Source organism: Agelaius phoeniceus, chromosome 3, assembly GCF_051311805.1.
Source record: "Agelaius phoeniceus isolate bAgePho1 chromosome 3, bAgePho1.hap1, whole genome shotgun sequence".
Classification (NCBI taxonomy): Eukaryota; Metazoa; Chordata; class Aves; order Passeriformes; family Icteridae; genus Agelaius; species Agelaius phoeniceus.
Genome location: NC_135267.1, coordinates 97,044,226 through 97,064,753, shown reverse-complemented (window position 1 = coordinate 97,064,753; position 20,528 = coordinate 97,044,226). Strand labels below are relative to the sequence as shown.

Here is a 20,528-nt window from a genome sequence, read left to right as displayed (position 1 = left end):
ACTATTTTACCTCTGCTTTCCATAAAAAGATATGTACCATTATGGATCTCCAATATGACTCAACAACACTGAATGCACTATGAATTCATAGCAAAATTTCACCCTGTTTCACCCAGGCTTCCTCTGCTATAAATGCCTTATTTTTTCCCTTTACCTCACAAAGGCTGCCTCCTCCAACTCCATGGTACCAGCAGTGAAAAATCCATCTGTTACCTTAGGCCTCATCTTATTGTACCATCCAATACAGATGGATATTCCTGACATTTTCCAAGAGAAATCTAAAAAGATCTGACAGAACTTAGTTATCTGACATTCTAAGCAAGTAACCAAACCTTCCCTTATCACCTGTACACCCATCTTCTAAACTCAGAAAAATTTCAGGCTGCACATTTCTCCTTTTTGAGTGGACATTACACTATGGTGCAGACATACTGACTTGGCCTCATATTTTCTTTTGATCAAAAATCACAGAATGGTTTGGGTTGGAAGAAATTCTAAAGATCATTTGGTTCAAACCCCCTGCCATGGGCAGGAAGTCCTGCCATTAGACCAGGTTCCTCAGGGCCCCATCCAACCTGGCCTTCAACACTTCCAGGGATGGACATCCCCAGCTTCCCCGGGAAATATATTCCAGTGTGTTACCACCCTCAAAGTAACAAATTTCTTTTTAATATCTAATCTAAACCTACCCTCTTTCAGTCTAAAGCCATTTCATCCTGTCCTATCATTACATGGCCTTGTAAAAAGTCCGTCCTCAGCTTTCATATGGGACCCTTTAGGTATTGGCAAGTGCTACAAAATCTCCCCAGAGCCTTCTATTCTTCAGGCTGAATACTATAAATCTGCAGAGAACCTTTACAAAAGTCCTAGTTTCCTGTAAGAAAGAATGCCAGAAGATGGGCAATTATTTGCACAAAGTCCTAGGACATTTAATGTCACCTTGATGCATAGGACCTTAGAGGATCTCTTAAGTTTCACTCTTCGCTGCATCACACACTGGTTAATCATCAAAAATAGCACAGAAAAGGCACAAAGTTCTTGTGGAAGAACACTTAATCTTGTACAGCCACAAGTGATACAACTTTCCACTACCAAGTTCCTTATGCATCTGCATGAGTCCCCTTCTGTACTTCGGACGAAGTAACTCAGGGCTTCCTTATTTTGCTTCTTGCATAAATATTGGACTGAATCACGAGGATGTAGGCTTGTAGTCTCTGTCAGGTGGGGAAGCAGAGCTCTCCAGAGTGACAAAACAAGTACAGTTATTTCTGATTTATATGTGAGGAATGCAAACACACAGAGACGGGGACTTCCAAAGAATCTACGGGATGAAACACTCAGTGCATGCCAACTTCCTTACTCTGCTTATGACTTGGAAAACAACCTTCATACTTTGCAGTCTGGCTATTTCTAATTTTGAAGGCTACAGAGGAAAGGAAAACAGCCTAGTAGCACACTGGATCAGTACATAGAGCATCTCTCAGCTCACTCAACAGCAAAGCACCTGCACTTCTCCAGCTGCTTCCAAGCCAGCAGGTATAACAATACAGGAAAGACAGATCATAAGGACTCTGCTGACAGCCATCCAAAACAATGCAGCCAGTGCAATGAGCCAGGAAGGGAAAGGAATCACAGGCCTTCACAGAGGAACATGGGGTTAGACCAGGAAAACACACCAGGCTGAATGGTAGTGGCTTGACCACACAAGATTTTGATGGCATGACTTAGCTGGACATAAGATCCCACTTTAAGAGTTTTTTCCTCGACCCGAAATAGTTTGTGGTCTAGAGATGGGACAAGGATCCACGGACTTGTGAATTCTCATTCCCTCTCTGCCACAGGCTATTTCATCACCCTCAACTCCTGTGCCTCAATATCTCACCATCTATTTCACTGAAGTATTGTGAAAGTCACTGGAAATTTGTGGAAAGAGAAATAAAGATAGACACATATGAACTATTACAGCTAATACTTCATTTGTTATCAAGTGTCAACCTTTAGTGCTATGTAACATACACATTTTTCCTGCATGAATTAATTTAACCCAAAATTATTAGAGCAGTAAGGAAAAGTTCATGATTATTTATATGCTACAACTCCATTCTCCAAAATGCACGTCATTTTTGGAAAGTGTACTTTTCCATCCTTGAAAAGGGCTTAAAGGAAATAGTAAAACTATCTACTTCTCAAAGTAAATCACTGCCCACTCTATTTTAAATAATGATTACAAATGACTGCTGCAAATAAAAACAGTTTTACATTTTGAGGATACTGCTTACAGTTAGCCCCATTCTCCACCTGATAAGGGTTTAAATAAGGATTCAATATTGCTGAGGATAGGCTACTGAAAAGGCTGTTCAGCAGTTTCAAGCCATGATCATGACCCTTCAGGAGAGAGCAAATTCAAAGAAGTTAATCTCTTAACCATTAAAAAACTATTCGAATAAACACATTATCAATATATCTCTTACCTATGAGGATCCTGCTCTTGGCAATGCCATTCTTAACCTCATCATTGATCAGGTCTGTAAGGCCCCGGCACATGGAATCAATGCTTTCAATGTGTTCAGGACAGTCATTACAGATCTTATACCTGTCAAACCACACATTGGAAAAGGCTCCTTTCATGGGTGTATATGGCCTAGAGTGGTGGAACAAAAGAAAACAAAGATTAACCAAGCACAGGATCAAATGCCTTGTCATATGTATTAAATAAAAAAAAAAATCAGTGTATCTCCAGCAAAGGAGAGAATATCCAGCCACATTGCATTTCCTTGCATTGAATTCATGGTCCTTCAAGAATGAAGCCAACATTTGGAAGCTATGTAAATACAATTTTCAGCCAGTTCAGTATTAAGGTTGGTTAGGTCAGCTAAACATTTGAAATCTTAAACCTGTCAAGAAGTTCTTAATCCTAAACAAAGTTAGGGGTGAAATCCATGCTGGAATACGATAAACTGAAGTAACTTCTAAACAAGACAGCTTTGCAAGAGCTAACTTTATGTAATTCAATTGCCTAATTCTTGACAAAACTGACAGGGGATGGGTATTAAGAACCTCTAGGTATTAAAAAAAAACTGCCAATTTTTCTTTCTGTCAAATAAATACAGCCATCCTCATCTTAATGGGGCAGGTATCTCATAAACATAACTGAAAGAAATGCCATGTGCTTACTGGACTGGTGCACAAGCAAGAGTTATGATACTCCTCACCATAATACTTTGTAGTCAGAATGTTATTTTAAGTGCTTCAACAGGCTGCCCAAATCCTAGATAATCAAGAAACCTTCAATTCAAAGAAGCCTTTTCTTTGGTTTTAAATAAAGATGATTAATAGAGCCCTGAAATCCCAAGAAAGGTGATCTAATTGCCTTGCAATGGCTCTACAATATATTACAAAACATACTGCTATGAGATCGATCATCTCAAACAAAGCCCCTTGAAACCCTTATTTGCTATGTTCAACCAGGGCAAATTCTTCAGTTTTACTTAAGCTTGGATCAGATTACAATCACTATCCACAAAACAGACAGTTTTTGATACATTTCTGGATGGGAACACACTGAAAATGCTAAAGTTGACTTCCGTGCTGTCTCTGGAATTTTTTCAATGCTAGGATTAAACAAAGCCACAACTAACCTAAAATGAGAAAGCCACTAATTCAGTTATCTTAATGAAGGAACAAATTCTGCCTTTATTAACACCAGGGAGGCCTCACATATGCAAACAGCTATTTCAAAACCAGTACTGCCACTAGGATGAGTGTTCAAGATAATACTATTTGGACTATTCAGTCATAAAAGTAAAAACGAGAGAACATAGGTTTTCTTCTGCCTGTTGTCATGAACACAAAAAAAAAAGCCATGACTTAAAAATTGGTAAGAAAAATATACTGAAAGAGGCAACAAACAGCAACAGGTAGGTACAAACAGAAACACTACAGGTTCATCTTTTTCAGCAGAGCTTCAAGGTACCTAAAATGTACTGTTATTGAAAGTACCATACAGTATGTGGTCAAGTGCCTTAAGTAATCCCTCATTTCTTTAATTCAAAACAAACTGTATACTCAAGCACCAGAATTTTTAAAATTGAGCTATTCGTTTTCAAGGTAGCCCTTACCTGTCTATTAAAAAGCTAACTCCAAAATTAAAGGAAATTCAGTGGAAAAATCTTGTATACCCAGCAACTTAAAGCTGTGTTTAAAAAATAATATTAAAATTATTTGCTTTCTTGATTGTCTTTTCTTCAGAATTCTGTCTCCAGAAATGAAATGATCAACACCTAAGAAATAAGATTACAAACATCTAATTCACAAAAGTCACATTTCTAAGAGCAGACCTTCCAGTGAAATCTATCAAGAGCAGAATCAATGGAGTTTCTGGAAGTCACTTGGACAATGTGACATAAAACAGATGAAATGCCTGGGTAAACAGCATTTAATCCATTATTTTAGCTTCTCTCAAACACTTTTAGATCAATCCTGGTTAAAATGTTTAGTAGCAGAGTGCTTCATTTTCTAGTAAAATCAGGGTACCTAATATCTGAGTAAGAAAAGATATGAAAGGTTTTAGTATTACTATAGCATGTTGACCTGGATTTATTATTACAGCAGGTTAACCTCCAGGATTTTTATGGAACATAGATACATATATATACTGCATTACAGCAATTTACTTTTACATTCCATAAATATTAAAACACGTTTCCCCACAACTAAATGACAAGCTCATGACATTTAAAATAGATCAAAATTCATCATGAGACTGTAATACTTGATCAGATGTTGAAACTCAGGACTTCTACCTCCTGTTTTTGTTAATTCTTCATAAGATAGATGAAAGACCAACATCTTTCAAGACCACAGGAAAAGACCCCCAAGCAAACAGACAAGTAGCTTTCAGCTGCCCCAAAAACATCCTTGCGAGCACTCTTGATTTCTCAGAAATGCATTAAAAATAACCTTTACATAAAGCTGAGAAGTAAGATTCTTTTAGTGGTTCACCCAACTGGCACATCTGTTTTAGTCATTCACCTTTTTCTTTAAATAATTCCTTTATTAGCTGGCACACTACAACTCAGACATTACCATGGTAAACAAATATGTTTGGCATGGAACCATCTGTACAGCTCCAAGAATACAGCACCAAATTTTTTCATACAATTAAACCACAAAAAAATAAAATTCCCTATGTTACAGTGACGTGAGCAGCTGGACTGAAATATACAAAAGCAAAAAAAAAATACAGAGTGCAGTGGAAACTCCATCCAACAAGACCAACATGGTCAGTTAAGGACAATGTCAGACCAAATAATCAGCTTTAAGTTTGGAATTGTTTTTGCTTTCTAAGTTTAATTAAAACTCATACCATCAGTCCATCTGTGCCTCACTTTCTTTATTCTCTTTTAAAAATTATACTAGAAATAAAGCTCTGTCCCTAAAACTGTGGACTGTTGAAAGTGGAAATGAAAATACAGAGTCCCCCAAGCTGTGTGGACAATTTTTCTTATTTGGTTTTAAGGGCTGTGTGTATGTTTTGCTTGTTCTGAAGAACATACAAGATTCAAATCCATATAAGAAAATAAGAATCAAGAATCCTCTCTCTGTGTAGATCAAGCTTCCAAACTTGTATCCATTTTTAAGACACACTTGAACAAAAGTTCAATTTGTATGAATTTCTTTCTTAACATTTAAATGTTAGGAGCATGGACAGCAAAGGAGACACAGCTAGTATCAAACATTGTTTAAGAAACTGCAGGATCAGAAGGATTAAAGTATTAGGAGGATTAGAATCTTTAAAATGCTTCCCAACACCCCCAATAACTCTAAACATGTTTTCTGATTACTTTATAGCTCCTATTTGTAAGGGTGTTGTTGTAGATTAATACACCTCTTGCATGAGAGTGCAGTCTCAAGAAGATCCTACACAACACTTCAATGTCTAAAAAAGGAAAACATATCCTGTAATATCTTTGTAAGTACTTATCATCCTTTCCATCTCAGACAGAAGTAATTTTCACTGTTGACCTCACTGCAAAGTTTCAAAGCAATACATATCATTACAGATTTTACAAATTCAAGATAGATCAGCTTCTGCTAACCTGAGTTCTGTAGTAATAAAAAAAAACACGATGAAAAGTAGGTAGCAGCAACACCATCTATCTCCACCTTTCTGAAGCACAAATATATCCTCTAGACCTTCTTACTCATGTTTAGAATTGTGCCAGCTAGTCTGAAATTATCTTAACAGAAGTGGAGAGCAACCCAATGATGCTACACAAGGTTCAAATTCAGATCTCAAACCACGGCAAATTCCATCTCCAAAATGATGCTGTTAGCATAGTGATTCACATAAAACTACAGGTGGTTTCGTTCATTACCCAATAAATCACTGTCCCTATCCAACATTTTAAGTTAGAAGACAAGCCAGCAGTTCTAGCTGCTTTAAATGAGACAGCACATTGAAAAATGGTAAGTATTCTTCCCCCAACTCTTTCTCCTGATGCATGATTGTATCACTGCCTTCATGCTCAGCACTGTGATCATTCTGCATTAGCAGACACATAAACCCAGACCTCTGGTGCTGGCTTACAGGCTTCCAGACAGAACTTCCCGAAATGCCAGACAGAACTGGAAATTTATAGTGAAGTTGGGCTTCAAGATTGAAATAAAGACTAAGAAAGATAAAAAATTACTGAAATCCTCAATTTTTCCTGCTTCCCAAACCCATCTCCTCTCAGTTAGGAGGTAGGGCCTCTAAAATTGCAATGTTGTCTTTCGGAGGACCGTGCATCCCTCTGAAAAATCTACCGGGCACACTACCACAGTAGTTCCACATTGTTCTGCTGAGACTCCAGCTGGAGAACTACATCCAGTCCTGGAATCCTCAGAACAGGAAAGACATGGACCTGTTGGAGCAGGTCCAGAGGAGGGCCACAGAAATGATCAAATCACCTTTTCCCACAAAGAAAGGCTGAGAGAGTTGGGTTTGTTCAGCCTGAAGGAGATAAAGCTCCAGGGAGATCTTATTGAAGCCTTCCAGTACTTAAAGGGACCTATAAGAAGATGGGAACACACCTTTTAGTGGGACCTGCTGCAACAGGCAAAGTGGGAATGACTTTCAATTTAAATTGGTTGGATTTAGACAAGATATAAGGAAGAATGGTTTTTACAACAAGGATGCTGAAACACCAACACAGGTTGAATAGAGGTGGCAGATGTCCCACCCCTGGAAACATTTTAGGAAGGGCTGGATGGGATTTCAAGCCACATCATCTAGTTGAAGATGTTCCTGCTTATTGTTAGGGGGCGTTGAACTAGATGACCTTGAAAGTCCCTTCCATTTCAAAATATTGAGTGGTTCTAGAAGCAAGTCTTGACTCTCTTAAAATGATGGCAGGTTTTTTGAATGAAAGCATATTACTCCCTAATCCCAAATTCTCTCATAGCATAATGCCACTGCTGAATTTCAGTATTACATTTCAACAGAAAATTTAGGTCCAAAATATGATTTTTAATTCCCACTGTCTGCTTGAAGCAGAAAGCAAATTTTAAAAGAAATGGGGAGGAAAGCAGAGAATCCAGCTAGTCAAATAAGAAGTATAAATCAGAAACTCTAGTCCAAGGTACATCTTGTGTTGAAACTGAGGGTCAGCATATCTTAAAAATGAAACTTTGTGGTATGGTAACAGAGCATATGATGTGTCCAAAATTCAAGTAGCTTTAACTTAGAACTATACTTAAAAAAAAAAAAAATTACCAAAAGGAAGGCAAGAGTCATCTCCATGAGGAGCAATCTTGGCTGTTCTCCAGAAAAGGCTGTGCCTGTTCACTCAACCACATGCAAATGCTTTTGATAGAGTTGTTCTGGATGCACATTGTCTGAAATGAGAGCTGACTGAGCCGGTACAGAACGGTTACCTGAAGAAATACTATGCTGACAGCTTTTGTTACTTGAGACAAATCTTATTCATTCAAGACAAAGGGAGCTGCCATAGAGTCTGGCATAAAACTCAGTGGGAGAAATTAAGTTTGTTTCTGTTTCTTTGTTTTTGTGGGTTTGCTGGGTTGGTTTTGTTGTTTGGAGGATTTTTTTTTTTTTTTTGGAGAGAATGGTGTAAATTCTGGGCATTGGTACTAATCAGAGAACAGCAATAATTTTATGGTTGAAAAAACCATAAAAGACCTTTAATACACATTGCCAGTTCCTCAGCAACCAATAGTGGCTGCCTTACAAATTCACTGAAACAAAGTGGCAAGAGGCTAACCAGGGTCCAATCTGCATCAGCTCTCCATTACGGGGTCTGAAAGGCGATCTGGGATTCAAAGTGGCATCTTTCACAAGCTGGTGGCAAACAACACTGAGGATGGATGAATGACACTAGCTAAGCACAGAAACCTTTGAAAAGACTGTAAAGCAAGAGCACAGAATGGCACATAACTTAGAAATCCACAACTGCTTGCAGGAAGGATGATATAAAAACGACTGTCTCCAATTCTTCTGTACTGGAAAAGGGTTGAGAGAATAAAAACAAGATGAAGGATGCCTAAGAGCACAATGCAGTAAAAGGGATTACAAATCCAAGATTACTTCTATCGTGTTCTAATTTGTTTTTCCAAAGCATGACTTCAGTTATCTCTGACAAGTGTTTAGTGCATCTCATGTGCTATTTAGCATCTGATGTGAGCATTAGATATATGCAGTTTTCCTCACCTAATTCCAGACCAGAAATAAAAGGAAAATACAAAGCTTATCCAAGCATACTTCAAGCATTATTATGCAGAACACGTTAAATTTCTACTTAAAGGAGATGAAAGAACCACCCCATGATACCAACCCAAACCTTTCCCATTTCTCCCTCAAGCTCCCACCTTTAAAAAAGACTCCTTTGTGTTAAATTTATGAATGAGGTTAGGGCTTACAAAAGTCAAGGATTAATAACATTTGCTTGAGCCAAAAACAGTATGATAGGCACTGTGCACGCTCCCCTCCAATCCATCTCAAGTCCAAGCTGCAGTACCCCTGCTGCTTTTCCAATCCGAGGCCTCTCACAGGCAGAGGCTGCCAGAGGAGCTGAGTGGTGCCAAACTGTCTGGTGGTTTTGTGATAGAGCCAGATGGGGACTATGGTGAGATGAAGCTCATTTCCACCCATGAGCTGAGCAAAGATGTGAATTTAGGAGAAAAGATGGAGCAGTGGGCCTTTTAGTCCTTACCAGCCACACAAGGATAATGAAAATTAGAATACATTGGGGCCTTCGCACCCCAGAGAACAAGTTCTGCACAGAGACTTACATCCCACAGAAAGGTTTGTTGGGTGAATGTCAAAAAGATCCATAAAATAGCCAAAGTAGTTATTATAGTTTATAGTTGATTTTCTGACTTGCAAGAGAGAAGAACTGTCAGAATGGAATGCAAGACAATGCAAAGAATCTTTGGCCTAGATTTTTTCAGGGAACTATAGAAGGCAAGGTATATGTATTAAAACAAGCAGAGCCTAAATGGTTTTAGATTTACCACGTTAGCTCCTGCAATGCCAATTTAAACTATCACTTTCTATTAAAAAAAAAAAAAAGTTTCAATTGGGTGGTATTCAGTTCTGATTTAGAAACTCAATAGAAACCTAATGTTTAAGTCACAATTGTAGCAGCTGAAACAGTATTTAAAGTTGTAGGTATCCTGACCCAAATAAAAAGGGAAAAAGGAAACCCTTTCCTTTAAAACTATTAGTGTAGACGTGGCTTTAGGGATTGCATCAGCTACTAGGGCTCCAATTTGAGCTTGGGTTTTTTTTTTTAAAGATATATATTAGCATTACAATGGAGAGAAAATAGAATTCTGTTGTGTTTAACAAGTTTAATCTATGTGTAGAAGCACTAATCTTGACAGAAAGATAGACACAGTTAAAACAAGTTCTCTGCTAATTTTTAAGTATCTCAGTATATTACAGAAAAAAAAAACAAACCCAAACCTCCAAGCAATGTGTAAAACTTTTAATTTTTAAAGCAAAATTTGCATACCCCAGGTAAATGCACCTAATTTCCAAACATATTCCAAACTCAGGTGTCAGTACTCTCACTACATCACATCAAGTCTTGGAATCCACATATTTTTTCCATTTTTATCTAAGCATGCTTTTTACCATATGTGATTTATTTAGTATTTTTATAAGTTTTTCTTTTTTAACTGTAAATTTCACTATCCACATTCTGTTATTTTTGCTCAAGAAACAACCAAATATGAGACTCACTGCACTTTTCAATGTGATGGGGAATAAGTGAGACAAAATGCTGTAAACACTGCCTGTCCAGGGGGCATCAGGTGATTGCTCTCTGTACAAACCCTGAATATCAAACAACAATTATTAAAGTAAATCTCTTTTAAAAAAAGAAGTGTGACTTTTTACAGATACCTATAGAGAAGAGTAAAAAATAGTTTTATAAAATCTAGTTCAGTTAAATTCCATTGCTTTTACCCATAATCTTCTTCACTGTTTGCCGAAATCAATGCTAGTGAAGCCAAAGGACATATTTCAGAATTCTTCCTGATTATATGCTGGACTGGTTTTTCAAAATAATTTTCAAATACATTGACTCTTGAATCAAAACATGTCTAAACCTCTGATGCTGTACAAATGAAAAATATGCATGTTTCAGCACCTGGGATAAAATCTAAACAAAACATAAGTATAACCCAAATCCATCCTCCACAAAAAAAAAAAAAAAAAATCAATGTTGCGTTGAAAAATGTGAATTCCACTGCTTTACAAAACTCTGTTGGAACAGATGTGAAGAATGTATATCTATGGATCTATTAATTTCCATCAAAAATGTGAAGAGGTATTCCTGACCTGCAGTTTATCCTGCCAAAGCCCCCAGCTTTGCAGTTATATCATCATGCTTTTACTGGCATAGCTACTTTGACAGAGAACATTCACTGTGCATGTGCAAAGTAGTTATCCCGGAAAAGACAGGAGCTCAGAGTACGAAGCACATCCACATTAACAATATTTTGCCAGAAGAGCACATCAGCCAATCCTAGGAGGGTGTTGCCAAGCTTCAAGCTTTTCTTTGATTTCATCATCAGCACAAGAACCTGCAGGCAAGTTTTGCACTGACAGTGCAGTGGCAGGTTAGAGACCCACGGAGGCTCTCTCTCAGCAGCCTGACTTTCAGCCAGCACATTCCTCAGCCTCTGGGTGGGCAAAGAACCTGGTTTCAGAATCTTCTCAGCAGATCTGTATGTCCATAACCACCCAGCTATAGGTCTCATTAACAAGGATGCTGAATTCCACCCCTGCTACCAGAAACATTTTGAATTCTTATCAAAATATATATGCATATAAATATACACACAAATAAAACCAACATATGTACTCAGGTTTAATTACTTTAATGTCAGCCATTCAAGTTTGGAAGGTCTAGGCCTTGCTTTTATTTTCTGTGAAAGAAAGGAAGACAACTTTTACAAAACTGTTTCAAAAAAGCATAATGTGGTTTGTTCTTGAATACCAAAACAATATGAAATAGGTCTGTAAATGTTTCGTTATTTTGGTTTCAACCAATGACATGTATCATCACAAACTTCAGCCCTGCTGCAAACAGTGGCAAGCTGCTTTAGGAGCATCTGTTTTATTTTACTGTGTCAGCTAGGGCTGCTCATCAGCAACAAAGGGCTATACACAAGAGTGCCTTGCCAGTTAAAGACAAACAGTGTGGGTATTTTATATTCTTTGAATATACAACTTTTCTGTTTTGCTAAAAGCCACTTAATCAGCTCATGCATGACTCTACCTGCTCTAGAAAAGAACAAGAATAACCTCAACTTAGAAAAGAAGAGAATGAAATAAACTGTTTATTCACATTTTTTAATAACAACAGAATCTTCCCATCTGTTTAGCAAAGTACTGAAATTCAAAGTCATAAGACAAAAACAAATTCCTTCATTTGAGTCAGGAGATGTTGCTGGTTAATCATTCATACATCGTTTACCTCTGTAGTTACCCAAAGAAACCAGAATAAATAAGAAAAGGACTGGACCTCAGAAGTGCAGTGGGACGGAAAAGTCAAGCACTGGCCCACCAGATGTGGTCTGAGGTGCTCTGGCTGCATATAGCAGAAGGGAAAAAAAAAATTTTCCAGAGGAGCAGCTCCTCCTGCATTTCCCCCATAGCTGCTGTGCTCGGAGGGAAGCAGTGGAGCCACTCAGTGTGTGTGATGTGCCACTGATAACTCTAGCATCACTTCAGCCTGTCATCAGGCTGAAATTATTTACAGAAAATGGGATTCACTCCCTGCTAACCCAGAACACAGTGCTTCAAAAGCTTCCACTCACGGGCTTGATTTTTCTGTAACACGAGTTCTGTACTCTGCAGCGAGTACATTCACTGCAATCTCTCAGTTGCTTTTCCTGCCCAAGTAGACCATAAAAAATACATGGTCAAGGAAAAGGGGTTTTTTTTCATGTAATAGCGAGTGCCAGACAAAATCTGCTATTATACTTGTTTATACCCTCCAAGAACTTCTCCTGACTTTGAAACCTCTGTACCTCAAAAGCCTATGTAACAATTTCCTTTTCCATTCAGCACTCATCCACACTTATACACAAATTCAGAAAGAAACTCAACCCCATTACCTTTCAAGGAAACATTTTCCTAATTTAGAGCCACAGACACCCTAAAAAAATTGTATTAAGAAAAATTAAACACTTTTAAAATTTAGTATTATATATCTAATATATGTTACATACATAATATATGTAATTAATTATATATTCCGTATTTAATATTACCTTTGGATAGCTATGGGGATAGATGTCCAACTTTTACCCTCTAGGTTTGACTGCATAAACTTTAAAATTCCTGCAGGAAAAAAATTTTATCTATATATCCATCTACCACTGAATACACAGTGTCATTTAATAACAAGACTTGAGCTCACAGCAAATGTTGAACTCAATTCTCTTTGAAATAGTTGGGCCAGGATTCAAACAAGAAGTTATGTGCATTTTCGAATTCCCAGTCCTTTCTCCAGGAGCTGAGGATCTTTGACATCCTACTTGCCAAAAAGACTGACCACCTTCAGTACTGAAACCTGGCATTAAATACAAAACAATATTTTAATAGTTAATATGTGGGAGTTATTATAGGTAAGATTGTGATCTGGACCATGACTCTCTAATGCCACTACTACACACATTGCAGGATCATCTTCTACTTATATGAAGTAAATGGAAAGCTACTATGAGGACAATACCCAAATTTCAAATAGAGGCTGTGACTTCTGGGAATCCTTTAGAGTCTTAACCACTTAAAATCACAGTTCCTGGACAAAAATGCATGATTGAGTTTCAGTTTTGTCAGAAAGCATATACATGAGAAAGAAGAAAGAATTGTTAAGACAATTTGTACTAATATCCAGAACTGTACTTTATAGCACTGGAACAGAGGAACTTAATCCTACAGTTACAATATATTAAATGGTACCTGGCAGGAGCCGTTGGGTAAATTACTTTTATATGTTGGAATGCCATGTCTTGATTCAAAATTTGTTTTATCCATGCTCTTGCTCCTTGGCCAGTATCACCTGTATCACACAGAAGAGTACAAGAATTATTCAGTGCATTTAGCAAGAAAATGATAGAATATCAAATATACTTCAGATTGACTTAATTTCAAATTATGAAGTTAATACACTAAAATGCTAAAACAGGACTTTCTAGAACAACTTCGGTTCCCTTTCCAATGGATTCAAAACTTCCTAGAAAAAGACTACTGAAGAGATGCCACAACATAAGTTTAATCAATACTTTACTACATTTAATGACTTAAGCATCTCCCAAGCAGATACAACGCCTTACTCTCTTACTTACAGTTGACCATATTTATGCTTAAGTGATAAACAAAAATCTTGATGAACATCTTAAAAAGTGAGGTAAAATAACTGTTGCTCCCCTTAGAAAAGTTAATTACTTTTACTAGAGAGTTTTATGTAACCCACTTCAGAACCCAGTAAAAAAGATCTTCACATTTAATTATGCTAACATTGCACATAGGTTTTATGGGAAAAGACAATTTGTAAAGAGAGAGGTTCAGCTAAAATACCTAGGAGACTCTTAAAGAAACTTTAACCACACAGTTCTGTTTGAAAACTAGTTGAGATCCACTCCCAATCTGTATTTTTTCCCAGTCTCACCAACACAGCCTATGGCCAAAACCCCTGTAGACTGAAGTACCACAAACAGGATGAATTCTTCTGTAGATAGCATTTGCTCCTTTTAAATAAATATACATATATACACCAGACAGTGTCTACAGCTTGTCTTTGCACCACTGCACTATATCTTCAGCTATAATTTCACTGCCACCCCTCCCAAGAACAGGCACTAGTGTATACAACACTTCAAGCTTAAGCAAATCGGTCCATCAAGGAATATATTTTACAGTAGCAAGGATGTTCAACCTAAAAAATTGAGTGGCAGCTCAGCAAATTGGAATTTCACTACTGCCACTCATGCCATGGGACTTCAGTCTTGCTTGAAGTTGAGGTTCCCACATATTATCAACACAAAATGCTAAAATTCTCTATTTTTTTAGCTCAAGTTGTTTGGTTTGACTTTAGAACTTGCCCCATTCTTTTCAATAAAATGGCCAAACCAAAAGAAAAAAAAATACCACTGTCCTTAGCCAGGCTTATTGGAACATTACATGGGCTCATCTGAACAATGCCACATGAATATACCAATGCATTGTTAAAATTATTATAATTCCCCAATGGAGAAAATCTGCTCTTAAGCATTCTAACAAAATTCAGATGGTTTTTATTTACAAACATAATTAATGTATCTTCAAAATTAAAACAGAAGGCAAGAAGGATTCAAACCCAGCAATTTTCTTCCTGGTAAGCACAATTACCATAACTAGAACTAACTGTTCTCTGACCTAAATACTCTACGTGACAAATAAAAAACAGGGCGGCAAAACTGACACAAATCTTACCCTGTGCTAAGTTAAACAGTAAAATCAAAGTTACTTCCTTAACTAGATGCTTCCGAAAACCCCCCCACAAGCACTTTGCTTATGCAAGTACTGTGATCTGATGCCCAAAAGCACCTCTGATTCTTCTCGGACACTCGACACACAAGGGTTTCCTCAAGGCTCTTGTCACCTCACTTATGAACAACGTATCTTAAGGAGGCTTGAACTAACACTTTCTTCCCCTTTATACACTGCTTTTGTTTCGTTTTTTTTTTTTTTTTCAGTTAGAAAGCCAAGGTCTAGGCCTTGCAAAATACTTACACAGAATGAACCCTGAGGTAACTCAACCAACTATCTAAATGATTACAGAATTGGGACTTAGATCTTTACAAATTCCTTAATGATGTAGGATAAATCATTATTCTATTATTTATTCCCACCTCTTAAACTTCACAGAGATCTTCAAAAACCTCTACTGTTATTGAATACACTTTGTCCATGGAAAGGTCACAGAAAACTCAGTAAGAGAAAATTTAACTATGACCTTCTGTGTCAAGAACTGTCATGGTCCAAATGCTACTCAAATGTGAGCACTTGTATGCTCAGATAATGTATTTTGATTTTAGGAACAGAACTTGGAGAAGAGGGAGGAGAAGAGGAGACTGTGACATCAAACAAAAGCCAACAAATCTCCTGAAATGCTAGTCTTTCAGGCTCTTTTGAAATTTTAGCATTATATGTTCTGAACACTACAAAAAAAAGCAAATGATGGGTGATTCTGCTTTGAGCCAGTTTACAAAGTGAAAAAGACTGATGGCAGCTCTATTATCTTCTTCTCCCTCCTTAAGTAAAACATTACTTTCTTTCCTTTCAAATATAGGCTGTATTTCCAAGTTTTCTTTCTATGCAAAGTTTAAATTTAATGTGTAACATGTAGACTGGACATTAGGAAAAACTTATTCACCAAAAGGGCTTTCAAGCACTGGAACAGGCTGCCCAGGAAAGTCACTGAGTCACCATCCCTGGGGGTATTTAAAAGATGTGTAAATGTGGCACTTAAGGACATGGTTTAGTAGCGGACTGGGCAGCCTTTGGTTAATGGTTGGACTTGATGTTCTAAAAGGTCTTTTCCAGCCTATGATTCTGTCCTTGTTACAACTTGCAAAGTTGTAATCCTCAGCCTAAAAAGCTATTACATACTTGCTATGTCCAGTTGCCTTCCCTGCCAAGCTACAAATGGAACCTCTACCTAAATCTGATGTATAGTACCAATTGTTGTTCTAATACTTTTCAGTACCATTTTGCATTTGCATTCTGCACTTGTTATAGTTTGTCTAGAGCAAGCATTATGTACAAAATGGATTCATGCAATTTGACCACCACTTTCCATCACAAGTGCTGTACAAAGGTTTACAACTCAGGTTTACAGGCCAGCCCACAGCAACAGCACTGTGATGACTTCTGTTTTAAATTCTATTCTGGAACTGCTAGAAACCAAATAAAACCACCCCATTACAAACATTATGAACAAAATAATATATATTAAAAAAAAGAAAATTGTAGAGTACTTTAACCACATGTGGAATCAACCTCTAACCATAATCTTCCCTTACTCCTCCAACATTACAGAAAATTATTTCCTCAAGCATTAAAGCATTAGCATTAACAAGAGAGCTGGACACATAAACTCTTTCACTTTCATTCTTTTACTCACAGAATTTTTAAAAAACAAAATTAAACTAGATTATAAAAAAGAAACTAATTTAGTAAGGACATAGATCTTTGTTAAACTAAACAGAAGCACCAGCTAAAAGCAAAAGTAAGCAAGAGACAGGGAAAGTGTTGAGCATGTTACCATATGCACATGGCCAGCTCAGTAGTATCGATTCTCAAGGCCTTGATCTAATCAACCTAACATTGCTGGTTTTCTTATTTCTTTTTTTTTTTCCACGTCATGTGTACCTTGTTGTCATTTAGCTCATTAGAAACAACTTTTAAGGAATTAAACCCAACAAAACACATGTTCCCCTCCTGCTCTCAGACCAGTCACTGCTGTAGGTAACTCCCCTCTGCAGAGCATGGCCATGAAGCCCATCTGGATATGGACAGGGCCCTTCTGAACAATCACTGTTGATAAATGAACACTGGCTTTTAAACGGTGCCCCACGCCGATTCTAAACCAGCAAGAAACGCTTAAACTGCGAAAGTCATCCTCCGAATGCGGCTACTCTCTGAGAAGGGCAATTTAGGGAGTAAGAGAACTCGAGGAAACGGTACGAAGTGTAAGGTCGGGTATCAGGAAAATGTTCTTCACCCAGAGGGTAGCTGGGCACTGGAACCCGCTCCCCAGGGCAGTGGTCACAGCAGCAGGCAGCCCGACAGAGTCCAAGAACCCTTTGGAGAGTGCTCTGAGGCACAGGATGTGACTCTCGGGGTGTCCTGTGCAGGGCCAGGAGTTGGCCTGTGATGATCCTAATGTGCCCCTTCCCGCTGAGCACGCTCCGTGATCTCCCGGAACGCGTGTGTTCTCACGGAACTCCGGGCGCCCGCAGACGGCTTTGCCGCCCACCGCCTCGACCCTGCGGGCCCGAGGAGAGCAGAGCCGCGGGGACAGGGTCACCTCAAAGCCCTTCCCAGTCCTGGCGGCCGACGCGGCCACCCCGCCCCGCCGCCCTCCTCCCGCAGCAGGGGCCGACCCTGCCCGCTTCACCCGCTCCCGGGAGCGCCCCGTCCCCACGGGCAGCGGGAGAGAAGGGAGGGAAAGCAGGCACCTGAGCCGTGCAGGAAGATGAGGGAGGCGGTGTGCCTGCCCGCGGGGGACACCACGCTCCGCTGCAGCGCTGCGGGCGCCGCCATGCCCAGCGCTCTCCTCCTCCTCCTGCGGGCCAGCCCTGCCGGTTCCGGGCCTGCTGTCGCCCTGTCTCCGCCCCCCGCTCCTCTGCTGAGGCACCCCGGGCTCTCCTGGCACCGGGCTAGGAAATTTGTCACTCCAGGCACTGCGCTGGGTTAGCAAAGCTTGTTGACAGGCAGCGCGGCCTGGCTCCGAACGCCATATTTAGCAGTGTCCTGTGACAGGGACCGATCCGCCCCTTTGGTGTCACACGTGAGAGAGAGAAAGCCCTGCGGGCGTGTGCCCCAGTGGACTCCCTGCCTTTATACGAATTAAGTTGCAGGACTCCTCTATCTCCTTTTTGGACACGAACCTATGGCGTTTGTGGGGTTTCCTGGCACACGTGTTCGGGGAGGTGTCGGGCAGCAGCTCACCAGGAGCAGCCCTTCAAGGGCAAGGCCTGGCTGCAAGAGAGCCGAGGGAAGGCGGGTGGCACTGGGGGCTCCTTCGAGCCGCTGCAAAGACTGAAGAACCTTCAAGGAGCACCATGAAAAAGGTCCCGCCGACATTTGACAACTTGTCCGACCTTAAGCCATGTCTAAGCACAACTATCCTGGCGCTCTCGCAAGGCTCTACTGAACTGCCATAAGTGTATAAGGAGTAGGAGCTTACTTTTGCTCTTTTAGGTAACCTATACACGTTCAAGGTCATAATTATTTGTTTTTTCCCCCACTAGTGCTGTGCAGATTAGCCACTTGCTTTAGCACTTTGAGGTCTGCGACAGCGGGACGAGGATGGCCGGCCGCAAATTGCTGGCCACAAACTGCACTGCTGCCACTTCGCTGGCCAGGTGCAGTGCGACCCGGGGTGAGCGGCGAGTGCGCGGATTAGTTTTGCAGTTCATCACAACGCATTTTGGCAAGCCATAGGGGCGCACCTGCTAGTTCTTAAAAATGTAATGAAACCCTAGCCTCTTGAGGTAGCACGTTATTACCTATAGAATGGCCTGTGGGTTAAGTAGATGAAACATCAGTGTGTGTGTGTGTGTAGTATGAGGAGCATGCTGTGCTTGTATTTCTGTTCAAATTACTGTCCTTACTACTCTGTTCCTGTTTATTTAGGCCATGAAATCTTAGGGCACTGGTTATTTTGCCCCTCCAGCAAAATGCAGCTATGCAGCTGTATTTTTAATATATCCAAAAGTGTTCTGCAGTGAGGCCAAGAAGAAAAGAGAAGGAAAAAAATCTGATAGTTGGGGAAATAAATAAATTGCATGATGGGAAGAAATGAAAGGTATATCTAAAATTTTCTATAGTGTCAGTTGTCGAGTTGATGAATACAAAATCTCAGCAGAGTAGTGCCAAAATGAACAAGTCAGTATTGATGGTGTTTAGTAGCTAAGCCAAACCTTTCTTTTCCTTTGACTTCCAGTACACAAAACTGATTTTGGTATTTGAGCCATTAAGGCTCATTTATTTTATTAGCTTAGAAGGAAATTAAGTTGTTATTATTATAGGACAGAGTCACTCATTTAATTATGCTTATTTGCAATTTTTTAATTTGTCTTAACATCTTCCATGAGCAATGTCACTTTTTGGGGATTAGTATTTGTGAAGAGTTACTAAACAAAGGTCCATCAGTGATGTGTAGCTTTGAAAACACTCTTCTGCACAGTTATGGGAACAAACCGTGATCAAGTTTTTTTTAAGCTTATAACTTCATTCCCTGCCTCTTAGTTACAAGCTTGGAGGTACAAGATTTCTTTGTGCCAACAAATAAAGCTTGATGCCAGGAACAAAATAAAGAATAAAATATCACACTATACAAAAACAGTACTCAAGGTTTGGAGGATTTTGTGTATTGGTTTTTGTTTGTTGTTGTTGTTTGTTTGTTTGTTTTTTAAAGAGAAATAGTCCAGGCATAAGATTTATCCTTTTTTTTTCCTGTCAGAGAACAAAGAAAAAGCTAACCTAATCTTTCCGTGAATAGAGGGCTGGCTATTCAGGATTGGCTTCAGGGAAAAGACTAATATTTTTTTTAAAAAGAACAAAGCAGAGGTCTTCATAGAAACTTGTGAGAGAGTAGAAGCTCTGAACAAACATAAATGGAAAAGTAGTGTGTTACAATTTGAATGACAACAAATATACTGTAATAACTTGTTATTTATACCTGAGGAAAATGTTTTATTGGGTTTCTCTTGAAGTTTATAAATTATATTGAATATTAAAGATTTTAAATGACATTTAATGATTTATGAAATTTAATTAAATTTTTAAAAACCGCCTAAACCCACCCTTCATAAGGTAATGGGTCTAAATCAAGTTCTCAGTCTTGGCCAGTAGGTGATTCTATTGTTTCTGGGAGTTTTCTGTAGTTAGAGGAATAAGATCCCCCTTCCCTGCCCATTTTGCCTTCTACCTAAAGGAGTAGGAAGGAGGAAACATGCCTGGAGTAAGAACTAGAATAGGGTCGTAACTCTTTTCCTGGACCAGAGCTGTAAAGCCAATGAAGCAGAGAGATGTAGCCCATAGAAATCATGGCTCCTAAGAACTAGTCTTACTAACTGAAAGGACTCTCCTGAATGAATTAATAGTATGTTAATAACTGTAGAAGATTATAGGCAATATGGAAATACCTTGCAAATTTTGTTAAACTAACATATGCTTAAGTTCTAATGCTTGTGGTGTTTTACAAGTCTTTCACTGTTGACATGTAACATCTCCAAAA

At 39.0% G+C, this 20,528-nt stretch overlaps 1 protein-coding gene across 1 annotated transcript in view; it reads right to left on the bottom strand.

Moving 5' to 3' along the window:
• LYPLAL1 (lysophospholipase like 1) overlaps positions 1-18,053 on the bottom strand; it is a 30,207-nt gene extending 12,154 nt beyond the window's left edge. The window contains exons 1-3 of the mRNA XM_054630191.2: positions 17,743-18,053; positions 13,481-13,580; positions 2,472-2,641 (exon numbers count right to left, since the gene is read on the bottom strand). Of these exons, the coding sequence (XP_054486166.2) occupies positions 2,472-2,641; positions 13,481-13,580; positions 17,743-17,827 (355 nt within the window). The 5' untranslated portion in view covers positions 17,828-18,053. The remainder of the gene's footprint in view (positions 1-2,471; positions 2,642-13,480; positions 13,581-17,742) is intronic.
• Between the last annotated feature and the right edge of the window lie 2,475 nt (positions 18,054-20,528).